This window comes from Trichoplusia ni, unplaced genomic scaffold (assembly GCF_003590095.1).
Source record: "Trichoplusia ni isolate ovarian cell line Hi5 unplaced genomic scaffold, tn1 tig00000609, whole genome shotgun sequence".
Classification (NCBI taxonomy): Eukaryota; Metazoa; Arthropoda; class Insecta; order Lepidoptera; family Noctuidae; genus Trichoplusia; species Trichoplusia ni.
The window spans coordinates 20,452-48,039 of NW_020800045.1; the positions used below are offsets into that span (position 1 = coordinate 20,452).

At 37.0% G+C, this 27,588-nt stretch overlaps 5 protein-coding genes across 14 annotated transcripts; 2 read left to right on the forward strand and 3 right to left on the reverse strand.

The window, feature by feature from the left end:
• Positions 1–26: 26 nt before the first annotated feature.
• LOC113507104 (phenylalanine--tRNA ligase beta subunit) lies at positions 27–9,064 on the forward strand. Of its 3 annotated transcripts, XM_026889959.1 has the most exons (12): positions 27–358; positions 443–498; positions 701–855; positions 1,268–1,424; positions 1,726–1,902; positions 2,472–2,651; positions 2,926–3,101; positions 3,663–3,812; positions 4,066–4,198; positions 5,056–5,266; positions 8,476–8,628; positions 8,887–9,064. In XM_026889959.1, the coding sequence occupies exons 1-12, from the start codon at positions 301–303 to the stop codon at positions 9,036–9,038; spliced, it is 1,758 nt and encodes a 585-aa protein (XP_026745760.1). In that variant the 5' UTR covers positions 27–300; the 3' UTR covers positions 9,039–9,064. The 3 variants fall into 3 exon arrangements, with proteins under 3 accessions (XP_026745760.1, XP_026745761.1, XP_026745762.1); XM_026889960.1 differs by lacking the exon at positions 8,476–8,628; XM_026889961.1 differs by lacking the exon at positions 8,887–9,064 and having other exon boundaries at positions 29–358; positions 8,465–8,586.
• A 1,645-nt stretch (positions 9,065–10,709) lies between these two features.
• On the reverse strand, positions 10,710–12,546 carry LOC113507106 (uncharacterized F-box/LRR-repeat protein C02F5.7-like). 2 transcript variants are annotated; one of them, XM_026889963.1, is made up of 2 exons: positions 12,286–12,546; positions 10,710–12,018 (listed from the first exon to the last, which is right to left on the reverse strand). In XM_026889963.1, the coding sequence occupies exon 2, from the start codon at positions 11,987–11,989 to the stop codon at positions 10,931–10,933; it is 1,059 nt and encodes a 352-aa protein (XP_026745764.1). In that variant the 5' UTR covers positions 11,990–12,018; positions 12,286–12,546; the 3' UTR covers positions 10,710–10,930. The 2 variants fall into 2 exon arrangements, with proteins under 2 accessions (XP_026745764.1, XP_026745763.1); XM_026889962.1 differs by having other exon boundaries at positions 12,275–12,546.
• A 202-nt stretch (positions 12,547–12,748) lies between these two features.
• LOC113507101 (uncharacterized transmembrane protein DDB_G0289901-like) lies at positions 12,749–13,753 on the reverse strand. The gene has a single exon (XM_026889949.1). The coding sequence runs from the start codon at positions 13,751–13,753 to the stop codon at positions 12,749–12,751; it is 1,005 nt and encodes a 334-aa protein (XP_026745750.1).
• LOC113507103 (glutathione S-transferase 1-1-like) lies at positions 12,752–17,211 on the forward strand. Of its 5 annotated transcripts, none has more exons than XM_026889957.1 (6): positions 12,752–12,861; positions 15,636–15,780; positions 16,183–16,316; positions 16,408–16,474; positions 16,590–16,793; positions 17,009–17,211. In XM_026889957.1, exons 2-6 carry the CDS (start codon positions 15,640–15,642, stop codon positions 17,162–17,164), a joined length of 702 nt encoding a protein of 233 aa, XP_026745758.1. In that variant the 5' UTR covers positions 12,752–12,861; positions 15,636–15,639; the 3' UTR covers positions 17,165–17,211. The 5 variants fall into 5 exon arrangements, with proteins under 5 accessions (XP_026745758.1, XP_026745757.1, XP_026745756.1 ...); XM_026889956.1 differs by lacking the exon at positions 12,752–12,861 and adding an exon at positions 12,967–13,113; XM_026889955.1 differs by lacking the exon at positions 12,752–12,861 and adding an exon at positions 13,385–13,510.
• Positions 17,212–17,652: 441 nt separating this feature from the next.
• On the reverse strand, positions 17,653–27,178 carry LOC113507102 (liver carboxylesterase 4-like). Of its 3 annotated transcripts, XM_026889952.1 has the most exons (13): positions 24,942–25,344; positions 23,972–24,165; positions 23,834–23,898; positions 23,571–23,708; positions 23,210–23,491; positions 23,065–23,134; positions 22,753–22,902; positions 22,436–22,657; positions 21,413–21,550; positions 20,709–21,012; positions 19,418–20,608; positions 18,264–19,334; positions 17,653–17,831 (listed from the first exon to the last, which is right to left on the reverse strand). In XM_026889952.1, the coding sequence occupies exons 1-11, from the start codon at positions 25,136–25,138 to the stop codon at positions 20,332–20,334; spliced, it is 2,037 nt and encodes a 678-aa protein (XP_026745753.1). In that variant the 5' UTR covers positions 25,139–25,344; the 3' UTR covers positions 17,653–17,831; positions 18,264–19,334; positions 19,418–20,331. The 3 variants fall into 3 exon arrangements, with proteins under 3 accessions (XP_026745753.1, XP_026745754.1, XP_026745751.1); XM_026889953.1 differs by lacking the exon at positions 24,942–25,344 and adding an exon at positions 27,003–27,178 and having other exon boundaries at positions 18,264–20,608; XM_026889950.1 differs by having other exon boundaries at positions 18,264–20,608.
• Positions 27,179–27,588: the final 410 nt, after the last annotated feature.

The following is a 27,588-nucleotide window of genomic DNA, read 5'->3' on the forward strand; positions in this document are numbered from 1 at the left end:
ACGGTTTCACGTCCTCTGATTTGTCAATATTAATCGAGAAAGTTCAATCTAACATTGTTAAGTTTTTTGGCATAACCGTAGTAGGTTTTTGAGAATGTTTCAATAAAACTTTGAAAGTTGGAAAAGAACGCCCTATTTAGCTTATGCTATTTTCTGCAGTAATTTCTGACTCTTCACCTGTCAACCTGTTCTTTTGACTTTTGTTGAGAGATTATTAAAAAATCTCATGGAAACGCGTGGACCTTTTCATCAGTTTTACTATTAACATTGATTAGTTTCATAGCCGTTCTTCAAATTATAATGCCTACCATTTCTGTCAATCGTGATGTCCTTTTTACGGAACTTGGACGAACATATAGTAAGAACTGTTTACATTTTATTTTTCCTTTTAGTTCATTATTTTCAGTTTTAATGACTTATCGTTTCAAAATTTATTTTCTAGCTGACGATGAGTTCCAGAACCTTTGCTTTGAATTTGGATTGGAACTGGATGAAGTGGCAAGTATAAACAAATAAAGACATTTTTTTATAATCTACACGACTTAAGATTAACCAAAAAAGTATACACAATTTCTGAATTTCATTCCTTATCAATCATCTTCCTAGCCTTTTCAGTCTCACCAGTTTATGTAGTTGTAGTTGTGACACAAGCTCAATGCACAATGTTACAATTTAAAAGTTTATTATTTTATTACTTCAGACCACAGAGAAACAAATGCTCATGAAGGAGCAGGGTGATCATGCAGGTGCAGGAGTATCTGAGGAGATCCTGTACAGGATAGACATCCCGGCCAACAGATATGACCTGCTCTGCTTAGAAGGATTAGTTGACGGCATTCTAGTGTTCCAGGGCAAGTAAGTTGAAAACTTATATTTTAATTTAATTTGAAACTAGTCATTAATAAATTATTCACTATGATAAATCCAAGATCTAAGAATTACAATATCATTAGTCAGTGAGTTTGATTAGCTAGTTCACAATTAAAATGTAACCAAAAGCAGCACATTGCACCTATTGGCTGCATGCCAATAGGTGCAATTGAAATAATGGTAATTTTGCAAGTGCAGGAAGGGAAACCCAAACAAACATTATTAACATGTAAAATGTGGGATGTTATTAGTTTGACCACAATTAGTGTCTTTTTGTGGCACTGTAGCAGTTAAATACGTGAACTTTTTATACAGCCGTTTTAATTTTGTTTGAAGGGAATTTTTAGGGAAAACTATTATTTGAGAAAAAAAATAGAATTATTATTGTTGATTTTAGGAAAGCCCCTCCTCAATATACTCTTAGAAAAAATGAGGACTGCCATTCCCTGCACTTGACTCCATCTACAGCACAGATAAGGCCATTTGCAGTAGCTGCTGTGCTCAAAGGAATCACCTTTACCAAGGAGTCTTACGACAGCTTTATTGACCTGCAAGTATGTGCTAAAAATCAATTTAAACTACTGGGAATACGCACACTTTCTATTTGTCCCTCAACTTCACTCCTTGAAGCTATAAAAACTGTATGAGACTTAATGTTGACTTGTTTTTATGTTTCATATTATGTTATCAGCTAAATAGATTATGTGTGACCACTAACTACGAAGTTCTTGTTTATTTCCTGATCCTATTACTCTAATTTGTAATCATCCAAATAAATTGGTTAACTTTATGGAGCAGGATTAAAAAAAAAAAGAAGGATACCTAATAATATGGTTATAATTTAATGTTTTCCAGGACAAACTCCATCAAAACATTTGCAGGAAGCGCACACTTGTAGCAATTGGTACCCACGATTTAGACAGCATACAAGGCCCATTTGTCTATGATGCATTACCTGCCAGTGAGATCAAGTTCAAGGCACTGAATCAACAAAAGGAAATGACTGCGCCTGAACTTATGGAGCTCTACTCAGTAAGTTCATTTCTGTTATACCTATGCAATAGAGGAAATAGCATGTGCACATACAGAAAGTTTTGAAAAGATTTTAAATAAGGTGTAGGAATAACGATAAAGTCATGCAAAAAAATAACTAAAGAACTCTCTATCACTCGCCTATTCCTACGCGATAATCAGCTACAGTGTTCGACAAGTTGAAGTTGCAAATCACTCGTGGACGCCTCGCGCAGCGCGCTTTTGAATATACAATCGGCCTGTCAATCGTCGTTTGTTCGATTGCGAATTTTCGCAACATTAATATTTAATAATAAGTACTTTAGAGTCACTACGTTAACATTAAACAATTGTATATAAAAATAAATTATCCCAAAAACTGAGGCGTTGGCAAATTCTGATCACAAAATAATAGCGCCCTTGTGACCAACTTCTAAAGTGCGATTTCAAATGCACCGGGTGCGTTAGAACTTTTAAAGGCTATTATAATTTATTCGAGATCAAAGGATTGTAACTTCTGTATGCCAGTACTATTTTATATTCTGCGCCCAAAGTGAGGATTCTTCGAAAATTTTTGACCACGATTACAGACTCATGCACAATTGAAGCAGTACCTTGGTATAATCAAGGAGAGTCCTGTTTACCCGGTCATCAAGGACAAGAATGGTGTCGTGCTGTCTATGCCGCCTATCATCAATGGAGACCACTCCAAGATCACGCTTGACACAAAGAATGTTTTCATTGAGTGTACTGCTACAGATTTGACTAAGGTAAAAAAAATATGTTGCATGCAATATTTGAATATATAAGATATCTGGGATTAACAATTCGATGCAAGGTAGGAAAAGAAATTCCAATGCAAGCTTTACGTTTACGAATTTTACAGTTGATCAAACCATTTATCACATAGATTTAGAATTAACTTAAACAAGAAAACGGTTTACCATCGACTTGAAAATTGAGTTAATACTTTTTTCGGGTTGGTCTTAAACATGACTTATACTATTACTTTCCCTGTACCAATTCACCTTTTTCTTTCCACAGGCCATTGTAGTACTAGACACAGTTGTGAGTATGTTCTCCAAGTACTGCGCCAACAAATATGAGGTGGAACAATGCAAGGTGTTCGCCCCGGACGGCACGTACGAGCTCTACCCCAAGATGCAATGTCGCGAGGAGGTCATCAGCGTCGACAAAGCCAACAGTTATATTGGTATTAAGTAAGATATTGTTAGTCAATGATATGTCCACTGCTTTATAAAAATAGTACAGTTGAATTGAGAACCTCCTTTAATTTGGTTAAAATAATTGCATAAAATCAATCTTATTCAGTTAGAGTCATAGTTCTAATATTCGGGTTTTGGAATTATTAACACGTTAAACGCCATCAAGATTTTGATGTAATTCCATTGAAGCCACGGGGGACACCGGTGTCCGACATGAAGTTTTCTGTTTAGGCCAAGGGGCTCACGCGTGACCACGAGTAAGACTGAAGTTTGAACGGCTTTATTTTAAAAGCATCAACTTAGTCGCAATTATCCTGTCTTTAAATATTTTGAAATCGTCCTTTTATTAACATATAATGTTGAAATATAATATGTTGGCGTTATCGATTTTTGCCTAGAAGTAATAATAAAGCAGACCAGTTCCTTTTTTAAATATGTACACTGTTCAAATATATCTCATTTTTAGCTTTGTCAATAAAATATCATTCGTATTCATCCTTTAAAAACGACACTATAATCATCCCTATTACATGTTTGCACTATCAATGTCAACAGAGAGAATGGTGACAACTTAGCAGCGTTGTTGTCCCGCATGTGCCTTTCTGCCGAACACGAGGACTCTGTGCTGCGCGTGCGAGTCCCGCCCACACGCCATGACGTCATACACGCCTGTGATCTGTACGAAGACATCGCCATTGCTTACGGGTAACTATAACTTACTTCAGTCTCGTGAAGCCATTAAAGCTTGCGCTCAAGCTAAATTTATTAATTTGTTAAAAAAAGTATTTTAGACACAGGAGAAACAGGCCCGCAGACTATAATTTAGTGTGCGTGTTTTGAGTTAAAACAATAGTATACTATTTATACATTTATGGTTAGTAATAATACAAATAAATGTTACGAAGGCAGAAACTAAAAAAAAAGGATTTTGTCCTAATATTTGAGAGTTATTTTGTAGCTACAATCGCATCGAGCGTCGGGCCGCGCGCGTGGTGACGGCGGGCGGCCAGCAGCCCGCCAACAAGCTGGCCGAGCAGCTGCGACACGAGTGCGCGCACGCCGGCTACACAGAGGCTCTCACCTTCACTCTCGTGAGTACTCACTCAACTAAGCTCGCGGTATATTACCGGAGGCTCGGTATCATACCAGATTACCATTTAAGGATATGCATGTTGCAAAAGTTTCAATGTTAACTGAAGTATACGTCTCCAACTCAAAAGCATTGGTGAGATATATTTATAACATTTTTATTTTATGTCAATTGCCTATTGTCAGGTGGGCCACTTTCAAGGTTTCGTACAAAGTGTGGTAAAATTAAGGTGTCAGCAGATTAGGGTAGATGCCTGTCGGACCACCGGGGGTTGTTCGAAAGGATTCCAGCGGCCACGATAAATAAAGGGAAAAGGAAGGTACATGGGTGGCTTAAGTCACTAAAAGTCCAACTCTCCCTTCCACGTAATCCAAAGTGGGATTATTAATTTGATGATTTCTCATCCGGAAAAAGGGGTAAAAGTGGAACCGTAATATTGAACCGCTGTCTGTTCGCCTGTCCTTCTGTCTATCCCCAGACTGTATTTTTTTTATGGGACTAGACCGCCACACATGCGTGTCATTGCAACTCCTGTAAGCCAGGATCTACAATGAAACCAGCGAAAACCACCAACAATTAACTGAACAATGAACCCGCAATGAAATTAATCAGAAATGTTAAAAAAGGAAAAGGTAAGAAAAAACAAGGCTCCACTTCCCTCCATAGCAAGCGGGAGACATGAGAAGAAACAGCTGGTTGTAGTAAAGAAAAGAGATTGACAACAGAGTTAAGCTCAGTTTTCAAATTGGACTAGTTGTTCCTGAGATTAGCACGTTTAAGTAAAAAAAATACCAAACAAGCTCTTCAGCTATAAAACCCTAGTATAGATTAAAACTAAATATTATAAATTTGTTATAGTGTTCCCGCGAAGATGTGTCCACGAAACTAGGCGTGAGGATCGAGGACGTCCCGGCCGCGCACATCGCGAACCCCAAGACGCTGGAGTTCCAGGTCGTGCGCACGCAGCTGCTGCCCGGACTGCTGAAGACCCTCGCCGCCAACAAGAAGATGCCGCTGCCGCTCAAGCTCTTCGAGATCAGCGACGTCGTGTTGCAGGATAGCGCTGCAGGTCAGGACATCACTCATAAAAAATCATCCGCGTCATCTCATGGTTGCTCACGTATATTGTCAGAATGTCCCAATAAAGTGTACCATTATTAAAATTAAATAATTATAATTGCATCTCGTTCAACAAACATGTTCCACTTCAAAGAATCGAAAATGTTCATGCGATTCTAAACCACAAATACTTCCTTAATCAAGGAGGAATCAATGAACTTAAGGAATAGAGTATAAGGATAAGACATACAGAATAAGTAAGCAACATGTGTAGTGTCATTTGCACTATTTACATAAATTTAATTTTCAACCTAGAAATAATTTATAGGACAGAACAACGTTTGCTGGGTCGGCTAGTACGTAAATAACAATGAGGTTACTTCGAAATATTGATGCGTACTTTTTCTTATTCGTATAAAAATAATTAATTTAAGTAGGTAAGTTAATCTAACCTCATTAAGAGTGAATAAAAATTTAGATTATTGTTAAATTTGGAATCTGTACGGAGTACAGTATCCCTACTAATATTATAAATGCGAAAGTAACTCTGTCTGTCTGTCTGTTACGCTTTCACGTCTCAACCACTGAACTGATTATTATGAAATTTGATATAGAGATAGAGTTGACCTTGAGAAAGAAAATAGGATAGTTTTTATCCCGGACTTTTGAAGAGTTCTCTTGGAAACGCGATATAACCGACCTCGACGCGGGCGAAGCCGCGGGCGAAAAGCTAGTAATATATTAATAACTATGTTAATAGTTCTTACCATTATTTGCATACGCTTAGGATATAAACTACGTCGAATATAAATAACTAGCGCAAAATCTAGAAATACTGAATCATCATCTCAGTTACCAGAACCAGGATCCTGGATCATTACTTATACGTTACATTACTACGTCATCGTTAACACTTCGTGACGGAAACAAACATACTTGACTTTCTCGTAAGTCTAAGGGAAAATTATGCATCTATGAGGGCTTCCGTTGCGTGTGCTGCGAAAACGGTTCAAGATCTTCTAACCACATGAACGAAGTCGCGGGCAACAGCTAGTAATGGTATATCCTATAGCCTTCCTCAATAAATGGGCTATGGCTATCTGATGAATTTATCGTTCTACAATTACATATTTTATTCGTTTGCGGTTCGGTGAATAAAGTAAAAAAAAAACGCAATGGAAAAATAGGGATTTATCTGAAAACTTCTGTGAAAACTTTAGAGTAATATATGTTTATTCTAAATCATGAAAAGTCAAAGTAAGAATAAAATTCTTGCCAAAAATTAAAGTTTATAATATAATCATGAAATACACAGGGGATTTTATAGTAGTCTTACAAAAGCAGCCCAGTTCATGTATCCAATGACTAGCGCACGTTCATGATAATAAAATAGGTATTTATGAGATTTGATTAAATTTAAATTCCAATTTTTATTCAATATAATGATGCATTCGTAGTTTTTTAGAAACACAGCTCTGTTGCGAGCGCAGTCCGAGCCTTGTAACAATGTGGAGAGGCGCGGGGCGGGCGGCGTTTTTATCATTTTTAAGAGTATATTTTAGATTTCTCTTGTTTCATGTTTCTTCGTACTTATTATCTTAGTTAAAATAATAATCGCGCCTATGGGTATTTTACGTCGGTTACATGAACTGGGCTACTTTTGTAGAAGACTAAAAATCACTGTGTATAAAAAGAGGTTGATCTTAGAGGGCTAAAAATTTTGGTTTGCATACAGACACGCAGCAAATATTGTAAATGTCATGTTATTTGTTAGGAATTTTAATATGTATGGATTGAAATGTAATTCTATTAAAACTTTACTTGATGGTTTTCTTCGGTTAACGTAAAGGTCAAATTAAATTTTAGTAGCAATATTAAATCCGTCGATATAATCGACAATATGTCGTGCGGTGTGCCAACAACAACGGCCTCACTTGACGGATTCGGACGCGCCAAATTGTTTATATTCTTGGTTGACCTAAATATTCATATCTTATAAAGATGACATCATCAATGCTTAGAGAGGATTAGGGTTAGGCCAAAATCAACGCCGTTCGAACTTTTTATTAGTTTAGAGAACAGCATTGCCAGATTTTTTTTTGACACGTCTGGACTTTGGTACCTTTGAGTGAAAATAGCGGGATTCCTCCGTCAGAAGTGGGACATAGTAAAGTTGATGTTTGATGTTCGATGTTCCGCGCGCGAAAAACAAGCAAAGAAGTGTAACTTAACTCTGCGAAAAAAGTATCGAGCTTTTTTTTAGATTCGTATTTGGAGTGAATCCGACCCGGGCGACTGTGAACCACGCTACGCCACTGGTTTCAAACAATAGTCTGTGTGAATCCTACTAAAGGCGTACGGTCCAGTTCTCTCCGAAAAGCGGGACCAAGCCTGTCCCGCGCGGGACATTAAGATTTGATTCTACCAACCTAATTATTGGGAATATTTTTTGATGCTTATAGTTACATGTTATAACAAATGGAAAATTCACTTTGATGAGATATCTATCAAGCTAAAGGAGGGCAAGATATTTTTGTCTATTGAAACTAAGGTGGTACAATATGAAAAACTAGCTGATGCCCGTGGGCCCGCCCGCTACGATGCAATGATCCCACGGGAATGTAAAATCGGGATAGAAACTCTCCTATGTGTTAATTCTCGTCCTGTCAAGTTTGGTCTGTGGTTTTGTGGTTTTTGCGTGAAACAGGAAAAACATCCATACATACAGACTTTCGCGTTTATAGTAATTAACTGTACTGTACTGTAACTGTGTGTAATTAATGATTAAATCTATTTATTTTAGAGTTCCAATCAGAATTGCAATCAATAGTGTTAAATAATTTCTAAAACAAAATAGGTCATGCCATAGTCTGGAAGATATCGCTATTAGCAATAAAACCGCCACTGTATGTTATTAATTTTACTGATGGAATTGTATAGTATGCAACAAAGTAACCTATTCTGTTGTTCCCCATCGACCCATCACACCATATTTAATTTGTACGAAGAATCGGACAATGTAGCCAACGCTCAACGCGCAGTCTTCTTAAAATACGAAACTTTGCGAAGAGACAGCTTAAATGTCTCTTGTGCTCTACAATCTACATACTTGGCACTGACAAAGACAGCGTGATACCTAAGGGCATGTGATTTTATTTTTTTGATCCGATACTGTATAGAGTTAGTGGAACAAGCTTGATGGTTATAGTTTGTGATCAGAGACGGGTGCAGTGAATCGGCGTCGGCTGTGCGCGGTGCATTGCGGGCGCGCGGCCGGCTTCCAGTTCGTGCACGGCCTGCTCGACCGCGTCATGACGCTGCTGCGCCAGCCTTGGGACCCGGCCACTGGCTACTGCCTGCGACAGTGCGATGGTACATCGTAGCCTCTTTTTAATGACACTCGTACAAATACAATATTAGTGAATAACTATTGTGATTTTTTAACAAGGAGAATTTAATTAATTCGCTTAAAAGAATTACCTGATATTTAGAGTTACTGACGAATATACATGCGTACTGTTAAAAATATAATTACAATTATATATTTATAAATATACTTCAATGATGTTTGCAACATTTGCGGTTTGTGAAAATGAAAGTTCTGAAATGAACATTCACCATGATCCTCAGATCCTGCGTACTTCCCTGGGCGCTGCGCGCAGGTGTTGTTGCGCGGGCAGCCGCTCGGCAAGATCGGCGTGTTGAGTCCCGCCGTGCTGGCCGCCTTTGACCTCACCAACCCCTGTTCTGCGCTCGAGATCGACATCGAACCATTTGTTTAGTGAAATAAATGTTGGTTCCGATTGTACTACCGTGTTTCATTTATTTTAACATCGTTTTGGGTTTACGCACTTACAAGGGGCAATTAGAATAAATTTAATTAAAATTGTCTAACCTACTATTAGGGGTTATGAAATAACAAAGTATTAGACAATATGAAATTGGATACCATGCCTTAGTTCATGGTTGTGCTATCAATAACAGTAAGTAAAGGTTTGATTTATAAATATAATTATATTTACGCTCTCTTCGAATCTCCGGTAGCCTATTTTAATAATATGTACATGCATTTAATGTGGGGTACATTGAATAAGCGAAATTAAAAAAAAAGAGCATAAACGTAAAATCGGCTTCAAATAATAACAGAGCCAAGATGACAGCTAGGTCACGATAAATAATCAACAAAACCGGTTTAGGCAGTCCGAAGTTCGGAGGTATCAAACATAAAAAAACGAATTGAGACCTTTTTGAAGGCAGTAGAAAAGTTTGTAAAAAATTTGTTATCTGAACTGAAGTGTCCTTTTCGCGAACACAGCTCCATAGTTATAAATACAGCTTAGTCAATAATTACTAAATGTGAACAATGGCTGATTATTAGCTTAGTGGCGTACAACTCATTTTTTTTATAATTTGAAAATAATGTACTTAATACTAAGTAGCGTTTGGCTGCGAAACCGTGTATACCATACATAATTTTAAAAGACATTAACGGAACATATTTTTATTTGCGTTGGCATTTCTTTGATTTTATACTGAAATAAAATTGAAGAAAACAACTATAACAGTTACACTATAAAGTTTGCAATAATAAAAAGAAGTATCACTGTTTAAAATATAATTTATTATTCGTACAATAAAACAGCACAAACAAAATTAAATAACTAATAAAATCACATTTTATATAAGTAGAGAATACAATATAAAGTTAATTCACAGAATGTTATACCAATAGACACAAATAATTTAGTCTAGATAAATGACACCTTTTTTAACTGGTAGAGTCAGACATAAGAAGTACCTGTAGATTATTAAATACTAATACTAAGTATATTCGATTTGGAAAATTTTCTTTGAAAACAATTTAGATTCACAATATTTTAAGTAAAATAAAAAAATAGCTATATCACTCTTACAAAATATTTTATTTCAAATATGATCGGATAACATTCTGAATATGTTCAGCCAGTTACAGTTTCGCGGCCTGGCGATTAAATCTTATCCAAACATTGATTAGTAAAATCTCTTAAGGCACTTCACGACGTAATTGACTACAGTTCCAAAACAGAAAGGCGGAAAACTAATACCTATGTTAGGACAACATCTCTGTTTTTACAAGATAAGAACACCATTACATTGCCAAAGATAGGTAGATCTCGAAGTTGCATAAATAAATATTTAATTGCACGATATATTACTCTGTTTCCTTTTTTTTAATTGTTTACTATTCAATAGTTACTTCTAAAGGATGTCTTTGACAATGTTATAATGCCTTTAATAATCTATTGTATAGCCTATAGCTGGTTTTAACACCTTAGGTGTCATAAAAACCTTTTTTTAAACAGTTTTCCATCAGCCAGCTACAGAATCAATCAAAGGTGATTGTTTGTATCTACTGTGTAGATGCCTCATATTTTTATTTAATACTTCTTATTTTTAAATACTGAAAGTACATATTTTGCTGTATAAAACAAATCGTTAGTTGATACATACACCACAACACAACCTAAAAATAAATTACTATTGCTTTTTTTCAATAGATAATATTTGATGAAGTTACATTAATTTGCAATTTTTAGAATTGCTATCCCCTAACATTGTCACAGTGGTGTACTTTTTATTGATATAAATAGGTGGTTGGACGGATACACTTGCTGCCTTCAGTTTCGAAAAGATTTCAATCAAGCAACAGCTGTATTTTAAACATTTTTTCTAATTCTGCCCTGTTGAAGTTAGGAGCAATAATAAATGGGCAAAGATAAAATGACAGTTCTTTTAGATTAGGTGCACTTGTTTTTATAGCTTTGGCTACCTGTATGGTGATGTGCAGACACCGCGAGAGACTTAAGTAAGTTAGATTCTGAAATGTGTTGTTTGAAAAATATGCAAGGAGAGCAGATGTCGAAAAGTAACCGTGTCGCAACTTCAATGAATGCAAATTTTTTAACCTATACAAGTGTAGCAAACTTGAATCAAATAATGTTTTGCATGTCATTATGTGAAGTACTTGCAGTACTTTGCAGTTAGATATATAACGTATGATGTCGTCGTTAAGTGTGTCACCATAAATATGTAGAGCTCTTAAAGTAGATTGTTTAGTCCTCAAAAGAGATTCAAGAAAATCTGCAGGAATATTTTTCATTTTCTCCATGCTAATACTGACTAAGTGCGTGCACTGCAACATACTATACAAACTATCTGGGGTTAGGGCGAAATTAGACAAAATAAGAGTTTCGAGATATTTCAATTTATCAAATGGTAAATGATAAACAAAATTTCCATTTGCGTTTTCGGGATTTTGTACTATCAGTGAGTTACGGAAACTCAAAAATTTTAAATTGGGCCAGTTACCTAGATCATCAAAAATACAGCTATCAACCTGAGATATACTTATTTCTAAATGAGTTAGATTTGGACAGTAACTTATTAAGGATGCTCTGACTTGAGAATACAATTTGAAATACTGTAGTTTAACATTCTTCAAATACTTAGCAACAAAAGGCACAATGTTCTCACTTATCTTGACATAGTTTTTCATACAGACTATTAGACGTGTGTTATCCCATACGCAAGGAGTCAGGCAGAGTTGTTGCCATCTCACACAGACTTTAGCTACTGCCAAGAGTGATTCAAAATCAACCATGGAAAAAATATAAATAAGTATTTCATTTGGCAGGTCATTAATGGCGAGTGTGTTTGCGTATAGTTGAGCACCAGTCATGTCGAGGTGCACCATGGTGGGCCGCACAGCGCGCCTCCACTCTTCTGGAAACATGCGTCGTATTGTATACAAGCAACACAGACACTTATTAAATTAGCACACAATGTTTTTTAAACACACATGTTCACTAACTTCACTATAACAGTTTAACTGTATATTATGTATCAGGACATCGAATAATAATTAACCCAGTAAGGTCATGAACCTTGAACAACCGTAATAAGTATTGGATATATCAATCGATCAACATTAGACACAAATAAAATGATAACACAATTAGTGTATAAGTAGTGTAGTTACCTCAGGTTTACCTTGCTTCCTATTCGAGAAAATTTTAATGTTTGCCTTAGTAGAAACATAACTTATGTAAATTTAGTTTCAAAGACACATTCTATATCAACATAGCAATATGTTCTTCAAAAAGTTATACCCTAACTTTAGGCTAAAATCGTTCATTCTAAAATGTGGTTCAATAGTTTAAAAATCAATTTTAAAAGAAATATTAAAAATAACTTTCATCTTTGATGCTATTTTTGTATGACGTTATGACGTTTAAGATTTGTGTTTGTATGGTTTTGACATTTGACTGACTGTGGCTACGTTTCGTTCACAGTAAAATACTTTTAAACAATCTACAATTTTAGGTCTTATCACAATCATATATTTAAAAATAAAAAACAGCTTCATAATGTTTTATTTTATTGCTATTAATAATCATTTTAAGTTATTACAATTTCTTATCCTGGAAAAATTTTGCCTTTAGTGAATCACATATCAAAAGAATGATGGTGGGAGATATGAAGTTGCAGGTTTTGAAGGAGGAATGTAATTTGAATTTGGTACCACGGGAACCGGGGCCGGTGCTGGTGAAGTGGAAATTACTGGCGGTAAGTAATCGTCATTAGGGACTGACACTGTACCACTGTTGCTGTTAGTCTGACTGCTGGTTGATGTTGAAGTCACGGTTTGACCAGATGAAATTGTATTAGTTGCCACTTTCGGTGGCAAGTAAGAATCTGATGGTTTGCCTACTGGGTTTGCAGGTACACTGCCTGTACTTGAGACTTGCCTGGAACCAGAATTGACAGAAACACCGCCATCGTTTGCAATTCCACCGCTACCACTACCAGCTGTAGGTGGTAAATATCTAGGAGCGTTAGTAGACACTTCAACTGACCCTTGTATATTTGGGACAGGAGTTGGTGAGGGCGCGCTGTAACCGTAACCACCTTGTGAAGTTCCAGTATTAGAAGCGCTGTAACCCCCTTGTGAGGTTCCAGTGCTAGTAGAACTATAGCCGCCTTGTGAAGTGCCTTTATTAGCAGCCCCAGAACCAGAGGCTTGTGATCCTGCATTCGCAACCTGATAACCGCTATTTCCAGAAGGGGGAGAGCCGTAGTTATAACCGAAATTAGTCGATGTGGATGACTTATAGTTGTATCCGCCGCTCGCAGCTGAGCCCGCTGCTGAAGCAGCCGCGGCGGCATTCCCCGCTGTGCCGCCTCCGTTGGCGGTCTCACCTGCTGCTGGCACGGGGTATGCGTAATACATTTGCTGCGTCAGCGTCCTGTCAACATTTGGTGCTTGAGTAGGTGCAGGTGTGCTCTGCGAAGGCAGGTCAAATGAAACACTCGGCTTTTCATACACATACCCGGCTTGACGTCTCACTCGAACGCCTCTAACTTCATCCAAAAAGTCGCTCGCAGACTGGGCCGGTACTACAGCTATTAATAACAAAGCTGTTAACGTATAATAAAAACATTTTAATTTGAGCACCATGGTGTTAGGGCTTGAGCCACAAAATTATGAAAGTCATTTTTCGCTTTGTCTACTTGTATTTATTATAATTTCAAGGAAACAGCAGTGCAATGAACTAGCTGTAATCAACCCTCTACTTCCAGTATTCACTTTGTAAATAGTTTGACATTTTCGGTCTTTAAGTATTATTCTACTTTTTTCCTCATATATCATTTATCAATAACTTAAATAAGAATTTTAACAAGAATTTGATTCTGAGCTGGATTGATGCGATATAATTTTCTGTATTGTCTAGATACTTTCCTGGAACCGAAAGAGCGATAAAAACTTAGGAACACGTTAATCTCTTATCTTATTTTCATAATACGATCTTAAAAGTAGCGCTAACCGTTTACCTAAATAACTAATTATTTATTTATCTTCTTATTTTGGGCCATATAGGGGCCCATCGTTTTGCAGGGTTGATTCCAAAACTAAAATGATGTGGTTTAGTAAATTACTAAAGCAACAAATCACGACCCTTCGCGGTAACGATACTAATCACGATGTTGCCTTGAGATTCTTCTTAGATGGTAACAAAATAAACTTCAAATTATAGGTCAGACGTAAATTACAAACTGTGAAGGCGGAAACGGGTTTCTTTCCCGAGTTTCCGCTTTCACAGTTAAATGTAATGGATGTAGGAGGAAACGAGCAACTTGCCCTTGCTAAATCTCTTGTTAATCATCTTTGTCTTTTCTTCCTATCGCTTTGTACGCCTACTTAGTATGGCCAAAATGTAATCTTTGGACGAATATCTCTAAATTAAATTACTCACTTATTTGATTAAAATGTAGGTACATTACAACGCATATTTCTTGAGACTACATATATAATTATAGGTATCAAAATAATAGCCACTTCAAAGCAATGTTAAACAAGTGAAAGGAGTTTTATTAAGGCCAGCCCACCAGTGTTAGTGCTTAATTCTATCATAGCACACGTTTGGCAAGATAACGTGAATATTTGGTATGTTTATCTTTCTTATTATTGTATTTATTATATTTTATAGGAGAATGATAAAAATATTAGGTATTTTAATTAAAAGTAGGTCACATATTTATTTTTATATTTATTTAACCAGTATGTTTGTAATAAAGTATTTATAATTTTTAAATCGGATATGTATGACGTGTTATCGTGATATGTATCTTATTTGCTTGTAAGTTACTTATTATACACTACTAATAAGTCACTGATTTTGAGTATTACTTCCGAATTTTTTAACCGTTATCAGTGACTACCATTGGATCAAACCTTAGTAAAAAGCCGATGCTATGTGCTTCCTGTTTGTACAAAAACCAAATTGAAAATCTACTAGTCGAATAACCTTCAGTTCCATTGCCAAGAATATTTCATAACAATAAACGAGTAAAATTGTGTGTAAATCTATCTCATAGATCCAAATTAGTCACTTACTCACATATTTATATTTATGCATGTAAGCACAGACTAATGTAGGCGGTTGTCTTATGTAGTGAATGTAAAATACAGTACACGGATGTATAAGAGGAAAATTGTTATTATAGTACTTTATTGTTGTAAGATTTGAGTTTAAAGTGACTACACTAAATACTTATGTATAATACTCGTACTGTGTGATTTCTGTTCCACTTTAAAAAAGGTTGGTTTGACTCTGTAGATCGTTAGAAACCATAATTTGATTACAAGCTTTACCTTAGTGTTTCTTGGTTGCAATAGATATTGTGCATTCGTTTCTACCGAATAAAAGTCAATCAAAATCGAGGTTAAACCAAACTGGTTGAATTAGCTTTCTTTTACCAAAATATTGGAGCCATTAAATAAAAATAAAGACGGTAATGGAGGTTTGCCGCTTTTAACTTTTGCCATTCTTTGGTTCCAGAACGATGGGACTAAAGTTATACTCAGTATCAGATGGCCCGCCATCCCTGTCTTGCCGCCAAGTACTTGCAGCCTTAGATGTACCCTTTGAACTAGTTGATGTCATATTTAATAATGGGGAACATATGACCGAAGAATACGCAAAGGTAAGTTCTGAACAAAATAACTTCCTGTATTTTAAGTGGTTTGAAACAAGACATGTTTTCGGGTGACTGTTATTGTTGTAGCCAATTGAGGGAATTGCGAGAAGGGCATGTTGACCTAATCTAGATATAATTAGTATTTACAAAGATTAAGCGATTGTCGGTATGTGCTAGTTTGGCTGAGACGCAAATTTTTAATGTCTTTCTTTATCATCAAAGATAAGATTCATCCAACAATATGTGTTAGCAAATGTTTTATCTACTAAGTTACTTTTAACAACTTTGTCATTAAATGCAAAATTTAACGTGCTTGGTTAAGTCACAATGAATACAGTTACGCATGACGTAACATGCAATACATTAACGGTAAAAAAATAGATATCAATAAAAATAGTCTTGTTTTAGATGAACCCCCAAAAAGAAATCCCTGTATTGGACGATGACGGGTTCTTCTTGAGCGAGAGTGTCGCTATTATGCAGTACATTTGCGATAAATACAAGCCAGGGTCATCTTTGTACCCCACGGATCCGAAAGCCAGGTAATTATTTCACAGCATCTTGTAAATATTGAAATGGATTCCCCAATAAAGTCAACTTTATGGTCAAGCACATTTTTTTTTAATTTTCCAGGGCCATTGTTAACCAACGTCTGCTGTTTAACTTGACGACTTATTACGCTAATGTAGCACCTTACACGGTAAGTTACATTACCCGCGAATCTGCGTCCAAGTGCATTACGATTCTTAACATAATGGGTTTCAAGTTTTTCATGGGTCTTCGTCTACAAACTTATTGATTTTGTATATTTCCAGATGGCCCCTATCTTCTTCGCTTACGAGCGTACCCCAGAAGGCTTGAAGCGAGTCCACATGGCTTTAGAAGTATTCGAAACCTATCTCACACGTCTAGGCTCCAGCTACGCCGCCGGTGACCAGTTGACCATCGCAGATTTCCCTCTCATTAACACTACCATGACCCTAGAAGCCGTTGGTGTGGACTTCTCGAAATATGCTAAGGTATGTCTTTACTCAATATAAAGTATCCGAAAACTCCCCTGCATTGGAAAAAACAAAAAAGAAAATTCAATTCGACAGTAATCTAATTAATCCCGTTCTGTTCTAGTAAAGAGCAAAAGTTTTTGATGAGCAAATCTTTGTCATAATTGCGTTTACACTCTCACTGAAATTAAATGAATATCTCAGCTTCCTTATCCTTTTTGATATTTTCACAGATAAACCAATGGTATAATAACTTCAAGAATAATCATCCGGACTTATGGAAGATCTCAGCAGCCGGCATGAAAGAGATCAAACACTTCGACGCTAACCCACCGGACTTGTCTCATCTTAATCATCCCATTCATCCGGCTAGGAAACAAAAAGCCTAAATTTCCTACTAACTAAGTATATTAATAAATGGTGTTATACTACGATACTGTTTCAGCTTTTATTGTATGCTAATATAGCTCCCTCTGTTAGAGCACCTTCAGAAACCTGTGTTCGGCCCCTATCAACCCTCATAATATTATGTGTTAATAGTCAGAGAGAGGTTAGTGTACAAGTATTGAGTATGGCCGTCAGATGGAGGCGTTAAAAATGGGAGTTAATTCTTTTCGTCCACTTTAACTGACAAACAAATAACCCTTTGTTTTATTTTTTGAATAGAAGAAGTTGTGACCTAGTACCTCAGTATAGAACCTCAGTTTTCGTATTCCCGTTACGATTCCTCACGAAATTGGACCTGTTATTTTCTCACACAACATTTTTTTTATGCCGACTTTAAAAACCTCCAGTGGACGCTGTCTTTGTATTAGGGAAAATAAATCAATATATATTAAGTTAGGCATAATAAAATTTATTTATCTTTTAATCTTAATTTTCCTGAACCAATGAACATTACTTTTAAAATAGTACATCATTTTAAAATTTAAGTACTTATATCTATTGTTAATTCAGCTGGTGAATTGATAAGTCTTCCAGAACTTCTCTTCCAGAAACGCATCTTCTCATGAAACCCAAACATGCGTTCGAACAGCAATCCTCATGATTGACACACTGGAAAATAAATCAATCATGTTTACGGTTATAAGGCATTCTCGTATTTATTTAGTTAATTAACCGCAGAAAAATGTCACTAATTGGCAAGCTGCCAAACTTAACGATCAGTTCACAATCAAACAGCGTCCTTTGTATTATAAACAATGTGTAACTTAGCACTTACCACCTTAATAAGTGTATCATTTTCGTTCAGCACTTAAAGATGCATTGCATGTCGTGTCTATTAAATACTACCTTGAAAAGGCGAGTTTTTTTGCTATTCGTAAGATAATTGAGGAGAATACAGCATCTCCCATCACGACATTCAATACTTTCTTAAGTCACCAAAGGCACGGAACGCCCCAGAGTATTACAATAATTAAAGAATTTGAGATACCAACAACGTTTTTGTACCGATGATCATATCGAGGAAAACATTTTAATACTTACGAATTCGCCCACTTTAGCGCACTTTTCGTTCGTAGCAGCATTTGGTTGTGCATGACTGGCAATTTCGAGCGGAACAACAACGATGTTCTCCCCCAGCTCGGCTCCTGGCATCGCGATGTCCTTCGTTAGTCGCTTTGTGACAAAGTTACATATCGCGAATTGCAAAAGCACATGGAAAATAACAACTGAACAGAAGCGACGCATTGTGGTCAGATGCAAGCTTACACTAACGGCATGCTCGGGGCGGGTACAGATATAGGGTCACCTGACATTCGCGTTAACGGCACCCGCATGGCGCCCGATAACGGGGACATCGTTAACATTGTTTACGTTTTTCGTACGTGTCTGTTATTTTTGTGGGAGGTATCTACATTATTTCTGTGTCAGAGATTCTAAACCGTGGAAAAAAATTGTACCTTTTTTAAGGTTTGATTAGATTAAATTTACCAAATCATGAATTTATATAAGTTTTATTTCATCAAAAAGCATTCGCGCTTGTATCTAACGTATATTTTTACCATAAGGTGCAGCGCAGACAACAGACTATCCGTGATGCACTTTTTAATCTGTGAAAATAGAACCTAGTTATGCAATTATATAATTACAGACTCGATCGCACAAAAAGTGCCGTCTGCGCTGCACCTAAGTCATATTGAAGGTAACGTGGTCAACTTTGTATTAAGGCGCTACTGGGTCCCAATTCCGCTATTTACAATGGCCGACGAATGAGTGGAAATAGGAATTAAATGACACTATTCGTATTGTCCTAAGAATATATGTAACACATTAATTGGAAATTCGGTACGGGGCGGTCAATACAATGAATTTCCAATTATTGTGGTTGCAAAACGCTTAAGAGAATAGGAGTAGTTTCTAGATTTAATTTAGAGACTAGTAAGTTAATTTATGTTAAAGGGTTTCACATAAGGGTTTCATATAGTTGCTAAAACTGAATAAGTTTGGCAACTACTATCACTATTGAATTTCGGTGACATCTATGGATTTTCAGGTGACACATCTTTTTGCGTAGCCCAAGCAAGCCCGCGTGCAGCAGTCTGAATGGTAAATACACTGAAAAAATAAAGAAACAATACGGTTTCATAACTTCGAACTCAATCTAAATAAATAGGCCTGAAAATAGATATGATCCTTACCGGTTCTCCAATTTCAGCACATTTTCTCTCATCCCATACCGAATTGAGTTGCACAACAGGAGATACGTCAATGTTCTCAACTACTTTGTCATGTAATTCTTCATCTCCATCGTTATTTGGAACCACATTAGCCTCAATGTCTATCAAATGTTGGGCAAATACAAGTACCAATAGGATAAAAGAAAGGCGACACATTGTGGTTGATGCCGGTCAATGACTAAATGATTTTGGAGGTTCCAGGTAAATATAGGTTCTCAATGTGTCATTAACGGCACCCGCATGGACAAGATAACGGACTCGAAAACATTTTTATAGGATGTTGTTTTTAAGTAACAGCTGTGCCTTTAACTTATAATACATTTATTTTTACACAGACGTCTCGGATAAATTAAAAGGAGCAGCTACTTATAGTGGTAGTAGAGTAGTCAAAAAACAAGACTGTTTTCATTTTGCTTAATATCTTCTATACTATAACGTAGAATAGAAGATATTATGTAGGTATACTAGAGATATCAAATTTGTATTATATTGATTTTATACATATATTTAGCAAACTTAAACAATAAACAACCTTTACCTTATCGTACGAGACAGGCAATTAGCCTCATAATATTTTTCCACTTATATATGTTTAGAATAAAAACATGCGTAGGTATTGGGAAAGTAATATTTATCGTCTAAATACCGTTTTAACGTCTGAGTTCAATCAGAGTCATATAGGTTTTAAGAAAACACATTTTTTTTTTATAAAACCTTATTTACAAAAATGATGTTTATTTGTCAAGTTATTTCTGCCAGGCAATACTTATCGAGAACTCCAAATCTTGAAATATTATTTTAATTTTACACTGCATTTGAGAACCCTGTACTTAACTAAGCAATGAGGTACATTTTTCGTCACGTCACAAAGAAAATCAAAAGTCAAATGGAAGTTTAAAGGCCCCCTGAGTCGTTCTTTGTGGTTTCCTTGCAGGAGCTTTGGTCGCTGGCTTCCCAAACAAGCCTGGTACTAAGGGCACACTGCCTTGAGTTGGCAATTGTTGGGTCAGTTGATTCGGGATCTGCTGCGTCAGTTGATTGGGCAGTTGTCCGGGCAATTTTGACAAATTCAACAGGTTGCCGAGAAGATTCTTGCATAGTGCGCCTGTAAGTCGATCTCCCATATTCCCCCACAGACCGATTTGACAAAATCTGTAATAGAAGCCAGTTAATTGTTAGCTATACTAGAAACAGTAAAATTATTTTAGAATAACACAATTCTCGTAAATTTGTAAAATCTCGTAAAACTCACCTGAAATCTTTGTCAACGGTGAGCTTTTCACTAATCTTTAAAAACTGGTTCGTGTCCTTAGAGAATGGCAGTGCACCAAAAAGACTGGTAGTGTTTTTTTTTCTGGCGCCCTCATCTAAGCCGTGTGCAAACTTGGATATTAGCCCTACAAAGTTGTCCCGTACTCGGGCGTCAGTGCTAGATATATCTCCACTCATTGGTTGCCCGTCAGGTCCTAGAAGCTCGAATATATAAGCCAGTTCATCACCATGAGCTGGACCCTGAGCTTTTTTAGGCTTGGGCGTAGTTTCGTCATCAGCTCTTTCTGTCAAAAGTAGTCAGGTTAATACTATTACCATGTTGCCCACCTTAATTACTACCTGTACTATTATAAAGACAACAGTATCGCACCAAGCAACAGTAAATAAAAGCAAAACTACTTTATTAGTTTCTCATGGATGAATGCCGAGAATGGACGACCTCCAGACGTTTTTTCGACATCTCGGACAATCCAAGGACTTATTCCTTGGATTGGCCGAGATGTCTAGAAAAAGGTAAATTTGTAGTTCTAGGTAATCGCTATACACACCTAAGTTCATTGTCTCTATCTGTACGTTAAGTCCAGATTTTAATATTCCTTTCCTTTAAGTTCTTTAAGCATGATATTTTTTCCTTCAAAATACTATTGGGCACTTTTTATATTATCTTCTATAGAAGAAACTTACCAGCCAGAGCGACTCCAGGTAAGAAATTCCACCCTTTAGAGAGGTTACCGATGTGTTCAAAACTGTAGAGGTAGGCTTCTCCTCCTGAACTCCACTTTTCAACGCTTTGGTAAGCTGGGAAGTTGAATAAAGCATCGCCTGAAAAAACACAAACAATGAAACAACTTACTTGAGCTATTACAGCTAACCAATTATCTTTAGACTAAAATTCTACGTATTTCAACTATAAACCCACTTCATATAGTAGATGGCAGACTATCCGTCTACTATATGAAGTGGGTTACTACAGTATTAAAATCAAAAGTAAAATATCTACATGTTACGAGCACAAAGGGTAAAGAAGGGACCGACAATGAGAGTTCAACTTCAACCCTTCATTTGGAGATGAGAATACGTAGGGGGTCGATTCCAGATAACATTCCCTATCTACGCTTAAAAATATGGGTGGTTATTGATTGAATGCCGATGATTCTAGATTAAAGCAAATGTCATTAAACTACATAGCTTACACATAATTGCACTAACAATATGTAGGTACTGATAAGACGTAATACGTACCTAATAACTCTGTGCCTATAATATTCACAACAATTCTATGTAAAATCAGTAACAGAAATAATAAATATGCCTTTATTCATTATTAGTGCATTCCTAAGCATAAAAACGAAGTGTTCTTTGTTGTCAAAAACAAGTACCTAACAAATAATTCTGTAGCAACATTTCCCATAACATTTTTTTAGTTGCTTGTTATTACGGATTCGCACAGGCCATGATATTTTGTTAATAATTCCAGAGACCGCATAAATAACCGTGCTGATAAGCTAACATTCGTTTCATACAATTCATACCTTACCTGCCCAAGTAGTACAAAAAGCAGATTTGAAATTTATTATTGTCAGTATTGTGTTCAAAACAGGTAAAACCGCCAGCAGCGTACAGAACCGAACGTACAGTACTTTTTTTGCGTAAAGCGTTTTAAACAAAAACAAGAGTGTAGTAGAGTACGAATAGAATAAAATAGACCTGTAGCCTCCGCGATCTCAGCGAGCCCGTCAACGATGTTACCGGCTTGGTCGAAAAGCCCCTGGTAGTAGTCAGCCACAGGCAGAGCGGCTGTGACGGTGGAGGCCAGCGGGATCAGGCCCTCTACGCCTGACACCACGTTCTGAAGACCACCGATGACGTCTTTCTTCAAGAAATCCGTGACTGTCTGTAATTGGTTCGTCAGGAACTTGTTGAATTTCCCTGCAAATTGCAAATTGCTTACAAACAATGTACCTAGTAATATCTTTTAAATCATATTAGTCATCGATCATCCCTACCAATCCAATAATTCTTACCAAAAACTGCTCTGGAAGTCTCAGCTTTGGTGACCCCAGTGAGGAACGGTACTCGTTTCTGCTCCTTATTCAGTGACTCCGCCGGAGCTTCGGCCACGAGGGGTGGAAGACCACGCAGATCATCCTTACCTTCCACTCTAGCACCAGCCCCTAGTCAAATATTTAAGAATTTACTTTTGTGCTACTTTTTTCAGTTAACATTTGGGCAAGAAAACTATTCCTAAGTACTAGAAGATTTGCACGCACTTAAAAATCGATTGAACGCGTCGATTGTCAAAAAAAATGGTTTATCGAAAAGTATTTTGATCGTACCTGAGCGGCCGGAGATCTCTTCCAAAAATCTTTGAGTATCAACCATATCCATATTGAGATCTTCGTCTGCCTGTCATAAAAATAACGGTTTGTGATCAAATAGGTGTATTTTTTTAAATATTCTAACGAGTGAAAATTTTCGTACTTGTACTAGTTCTTCGACAGGAAGTTTTCTTAGGCATATGAGGAGGCTCTCAGCCGGGGCCTTAGGGCACCCTGTTCGCTCAGCAAGAGCTTCAGCATGTTTCGCAGGGTCGGGCCTGACGGCACCCGGTGACAGTGGGGTGCCAGACAGCGCGGCCACGCCAGACGCGCTGCGGCCTTCAGGAGACATAGCCATGAGTGACGCTGCGCTGCCACCTGAACCTTGGCCCATTACAACCACTCTTTTGGGATCGCCTCCAAAAAACTGAATGTAATCTTGAATCTGAATGGTAATGTGAAAATTATTAAAACAAACAACAACAAATTACATTCCGTTACAAGGGATTTTTGGTATATCTTACCCAAACCATAGCTGTATGTAAATCGAAAAGTCCGAGATTCCCTCCTGCGTCCCTTTGACCTGTGCTGAGGTAACCGAGTGATCCTAAACGATACTGTGCAGTCACCAAAATCGTGTCCTTTTGAGCTAAATGTTGTCCCTGCAAAGTGATTAAAAAAACGATTTTTCAGAGACCCGATGCCGACACCTCATATAATAATTTAATTGCAGTTATGGAAAAGAGGCCGCTCTGACCGAAATATTGTATAGTATATTAATTCTTACTCCGTAAGGTCCAGTGGATCCTGTTCTGTAGTTTCCACCATGAATAAAGAAAACTACGGGACTACCTGTAAAATATTTAATCAATGAGCACTTGTAGAAATGACGATCTGTGTCTTCAAGGCCAAGGCCCTAGCTTACCCTGTTCCGTGGCGGGCATTTTAGGTGCATACACGTTAAGACAGAGGCAGTCTTCATGGCCGATGATTCTCCTCGGCTGGTAGGGATCAGGTTGAGGGCATGGGGGGCATTGGTTTGTGGCCATCATCTCTCCAGCCAGGTACCGACGGACTGGCCGTTGGAACCTTTGAGGTCCCAGCGGTGGTTCTGCATATCTAAATGGAAAGGTTAACTTTATTTGTAACCATCATATTCGTTCGTGTTTGAGCATTCGTAATTTATTTTTAAATAGTAGGTGTTGTTCAACATTGGTGGTGTTGTCCCACAGGATAATCTGTCGGTAGCATAAAAAACGGAAACTGTTATCGGCATCCGTCAACTGTTCAATCTGAATTCTGCTGGCCTTGTGATATTATTAGATACTTATAATTTAAAATTAACAATTTGGTGGTCAGGCTTAACTTAACTTAGATCATTTTCTAAGAATAATAGGGTTAGGAGATTGTCTTCAATCAGCAATGGGACAGCCAATATATTCACTGAATAAATCAACAGTGCTAACGCCACACACTTAAAATTTGGTATCAATCCCTGCAATTTGAAAATCTTTCTCCAATCATAATAAATCTGATTTAATTTATATAAAAGAAAAATATATCACCACGTTAGTGTAGTGTACCACTTCTCCTGCTATTATCTATCATCGAATCTAAACTGAAAATGTATTTGTGAAGGCTTTTGGTGTAATCGGTAATTAAGGCACAAGACCGCCTTTTGTACGCATCATATTTGTTTGTATTGTTTTTCCTTATGGTGTACAATAAAGGGTATCTATCTATCTAAGGCACATGTGTAGGTTATCATCTAAGGAATTTCAGTTAAATCAGAAGTCTAAACACAAATAAGTTTTTTAGGGTAAATAGATAAACTACAACTGTCTACAACACTTTGATAATAATATTAAGCAATTCAAATAGCATACAAAACTTACCGTATGCCAAAGAAGCTGTAATACCCAAGTTTATCATCTTTATGACCTTCGATCCGAGAACTGAACCCAAATCTTTGGGTAAAGACAACCGCGGCGTCAGGTTCGGGAGGCGAAGCCGGGGCGCCACCGACCACAGCCTGCGCCGGCGCACACACGGTGACCAACGCAAGCGCCACACACAACCAGGACCGATTCATCACTAACCCCTATGCCACTCGCCGCCGGAATCCCACATCCCACGATATATAAGGTTTATCGTTTTTTGTATTGCTAAATACCTACTATGGCACTGACAGATAATTTTGTGAAATCCTGTCTGTATTATCATAAAGCGCTTCCCATCATAAACGAAACGAATGATGATTTATTTTTAAAGAATTTAAAGCTAATGGTGAAGTCGCTTGATAGCATGGGCATGGGCTGGTGGAACTACCTAACAGTAATAAAGGTATCCTAGCCTAGTGTATGTTGTTTAAATTCAATAAATATTTCCAAGTTATTTGATAATTATGTAGGTCCATGCTGAAAAGTATACCTACGTGGGGAGAAAAACTCCACACGAGTTAGGTTTACTTCAATTCCTGTGGTCTATAAAAAGAGACATTAAATTTCCCTCTAATTTAAGGTATCCGAGATGTGATTTAATGTCTGCTAATTAATCGGTTAGGTATTATTGAGGCAAGCGTCAACGACGAAGGACTCACCCAAAAAACGTCTACCTACATTCGCGAACAATCCTACTGAAGCAAGCCATAATTTTTCTATTGGCATCACATAACAAGTAAAAAATCTCCAAATCACCTCCAATTCGTAGAGATAAAACCATTTTACTGCTTTATTTTTAATAAAAGAACATTAGAAAAAAATCTACTGCTTTGCAATATATAGTAAAATGATTTGGATTGGTTACTTGTTTAAAATATGTCTGATTTCTATAATAACTATTTCAAAATGCGTCCCGTATAAATACTGCATCTATATCACCCCCGCACTCGTCCAAATGCACAAGGTCACAAGCGAGAATTTTGATTTCATTTTTCAATCACGAAAAATTATGTGGGTGGATATTTGTTAGATACTCTTTCACGCAAAAACCACTGGATGGATTATATTGAAACAATAATATAGCTTACTTATATATATTTTAGAACCAGCTTTTCGCCCGCGGCTTCGCCCGCGCCGATGTCGGTTATATCGCGTTTTCAAGAGAACTCTTCAAAAGTCCGGGATAAAAACTATCCTGTTCTTTCTCAAGGTCAACTCTATCTCTGTACCAAATTTCATTAAAATCAGTTCAGTGGTTTAGACGTGAAAGCGTAACAGACAGACAGAGTTACTTTCGCATTTATAATATTAGTAGGGATTAGTAGGATAACAGGCGAAGTTAAAAATGTTTGTAAAGATATCGTGCGAACTGTTCAAAATATCTAATATTTTATAATGAAGATTAGCTATAGTTCGTGGCTAATAACCGCACAAGTGAATCGATCACGCTTGACACGGTTGGTCCATAGATGGGTGACCATCTTCGTCATAACGAGTTCCTCCGTGTTTTGGAAGGAACGTTAAATTGTGGGTCCCGGCCCCGCCTACATCTTAACTTCTCTTATCACACAACATAACTTCTTTACTTTAACAGTCGTTACAGGTAGTCAAAAGCTTGAAAAGTCTGACAACCAATCTAACCAGGGGGTATCGTCTTGCCCAGGTAACTGGGTGTGGCAAGTCAGATAGGCAGTCGCTCCTTTTAAAACACTACTTATACTTAGCTTAATCCGGTGAGACTGAAAGACTGGACTAGAATCATAATTGTTTAATACATAGGTATACCTGTAACCTACTCAATCTACACGGTGAAGCTACCTACCTACTCTTGACTTTGAGCAGTTATTTTTGTAGTTTACTCTGATAATTAGTTTATTGTAGGTAAATAATAATGGAGAGGCCTATGTCCAGCATTGGACTGAGATAGGCTGATGATGATGATGATGATGATGAAATAATAATGATTAGGAACTATTGGAAACAAAATTAAATTATGTTCAACGACTTATTGCTTACTGTCCAACACACAAAGTCTCCAATCCCAACGCTTGAGCAGTGGCTTAGGTAAATCCTGAACCCAAAGGAATTGTGCTCTTGTGTACATATTCGTGAGGTACGATTTCTAATTCACCAGGTGCGTTGGTAATTTTGCAGGCTATTATAATATTATACAATAATATATATTATTATATTCTATGACCTTAGGTACCTAATACATAGGTACCTACTTCCCTACATTTTTTTTAATTATTTTTAAATGATGATTAAAACTTGGACTAAGATATAACTATTATGTAAATAAATTAATTATTACAACCATTTGCACAAGTGAGATGATTTTCTTTACACTGGTAGCACTGGACACACAAAGTTAAAACTTGTTACTTCTTAAACAAAAGCTATCCTAATGTTGTTGGTAGTAAGACACAAATTGATTTGTTGCGATTGCCAAGGGACGGAAATATTGCCACCTCTTTCTAGCTGCGATGAGCCTGATAGCGGCATGTTATTATTCAGAGTTTAATGTGACAGTTTTGGAAAAGTCTTTGAACGAATTTAAGGCTACTTGTAAGACTTTCCATAAACATATTATGCCGTTGCA

What these genes read in the sequence shown, in the direction of transcription:
- LOC113507104 (XM_026889959.1), top strand. Translation starts at nt 301, where the DNA reads ATGCCTACCATTTCTGTCAATCGTGATGTCCTTTTTACGGAACTTGGA. An exon ending in ACAGCTTTATTGACCTGCAA is followed by an intron (nt 1,425 to 1,725) that starts GTATGTGCTAAA and finishes AATGTTTTCCAG; the next exon opens with GACAAACTCCATCAAAACAT. An exon ending in GACATCGCCATTGCTTACGG is followed by an intron (nt 3,813 to 4,065) that starts GTAACTATAACT and finishes GTTATTTTGTAG; the next exon opens with CTACAATCGCATCGAGCGTC.
- LOC113507106 (XM_026889963.1), bottom strand. Translation starts at nt 11,989, where the DNA reads ATGGTGCACCTCGACATGACTGGTGCTCAACTATACGCAAACACACTC.
- LOC113507101 (XM_026889949.1), bottom strand. Translation starts at nt 13,753, where the DNA reads ATGGTGCTCAAATTAAAATGTTTTTATTATACGTTAACAGCTTTGTTA.
- LOC113507103 (XM_026889957.1), top strand. Translation starts at nt 15,640, where the DNA reads ATGGGACTAAAGTTATACTCAGTATCAGATGGCCCGCCATCCCTGTCT. An exon ending in CCCACGGATCCGAAAGCCAG is followed by an intron (nt 16,317 to 16,407) that starts GTAATTATTTCA and finishes TTAATTTTCCAG; the next exon opens with GGCCATTGTTAACCAACGTC. An exon ending in CTAATGTAGCACCTTACACG is followed by an intron (nt 16,475 to 16,589) that starts GTAAGTTACATT and finishes GTATATTTCCAG; the next exon opens with ATGGCCCCTATCTTCTTCGC.
- LOC113507102 (XM_026889952.1), bottom strand. Translation starts at nt 25,138, where the DNA reads ATGAATCGGTCCTGGTTGTGTGTGGCGCTTGCGTTGGTCACCGTGTGT. An exon ending in AATGCCCGCCACGGAACAGG is followed by an intron (nt 23,899 to 23,971) that starts GTAAGCTAGGGC and finishes AATATTTTACAG; the next exon opens with GTAGTCCCGTAGTTTTCTTT. An exon ending in ACCGTTGACAAAGATTTCAG is followed by an intron (nt 20,609 to 20,708) that starts GTGAGTTTTACG and finishes CTTCTATTACAG; the next exon opens with ATTTTGTCAAATCGGTCTGT.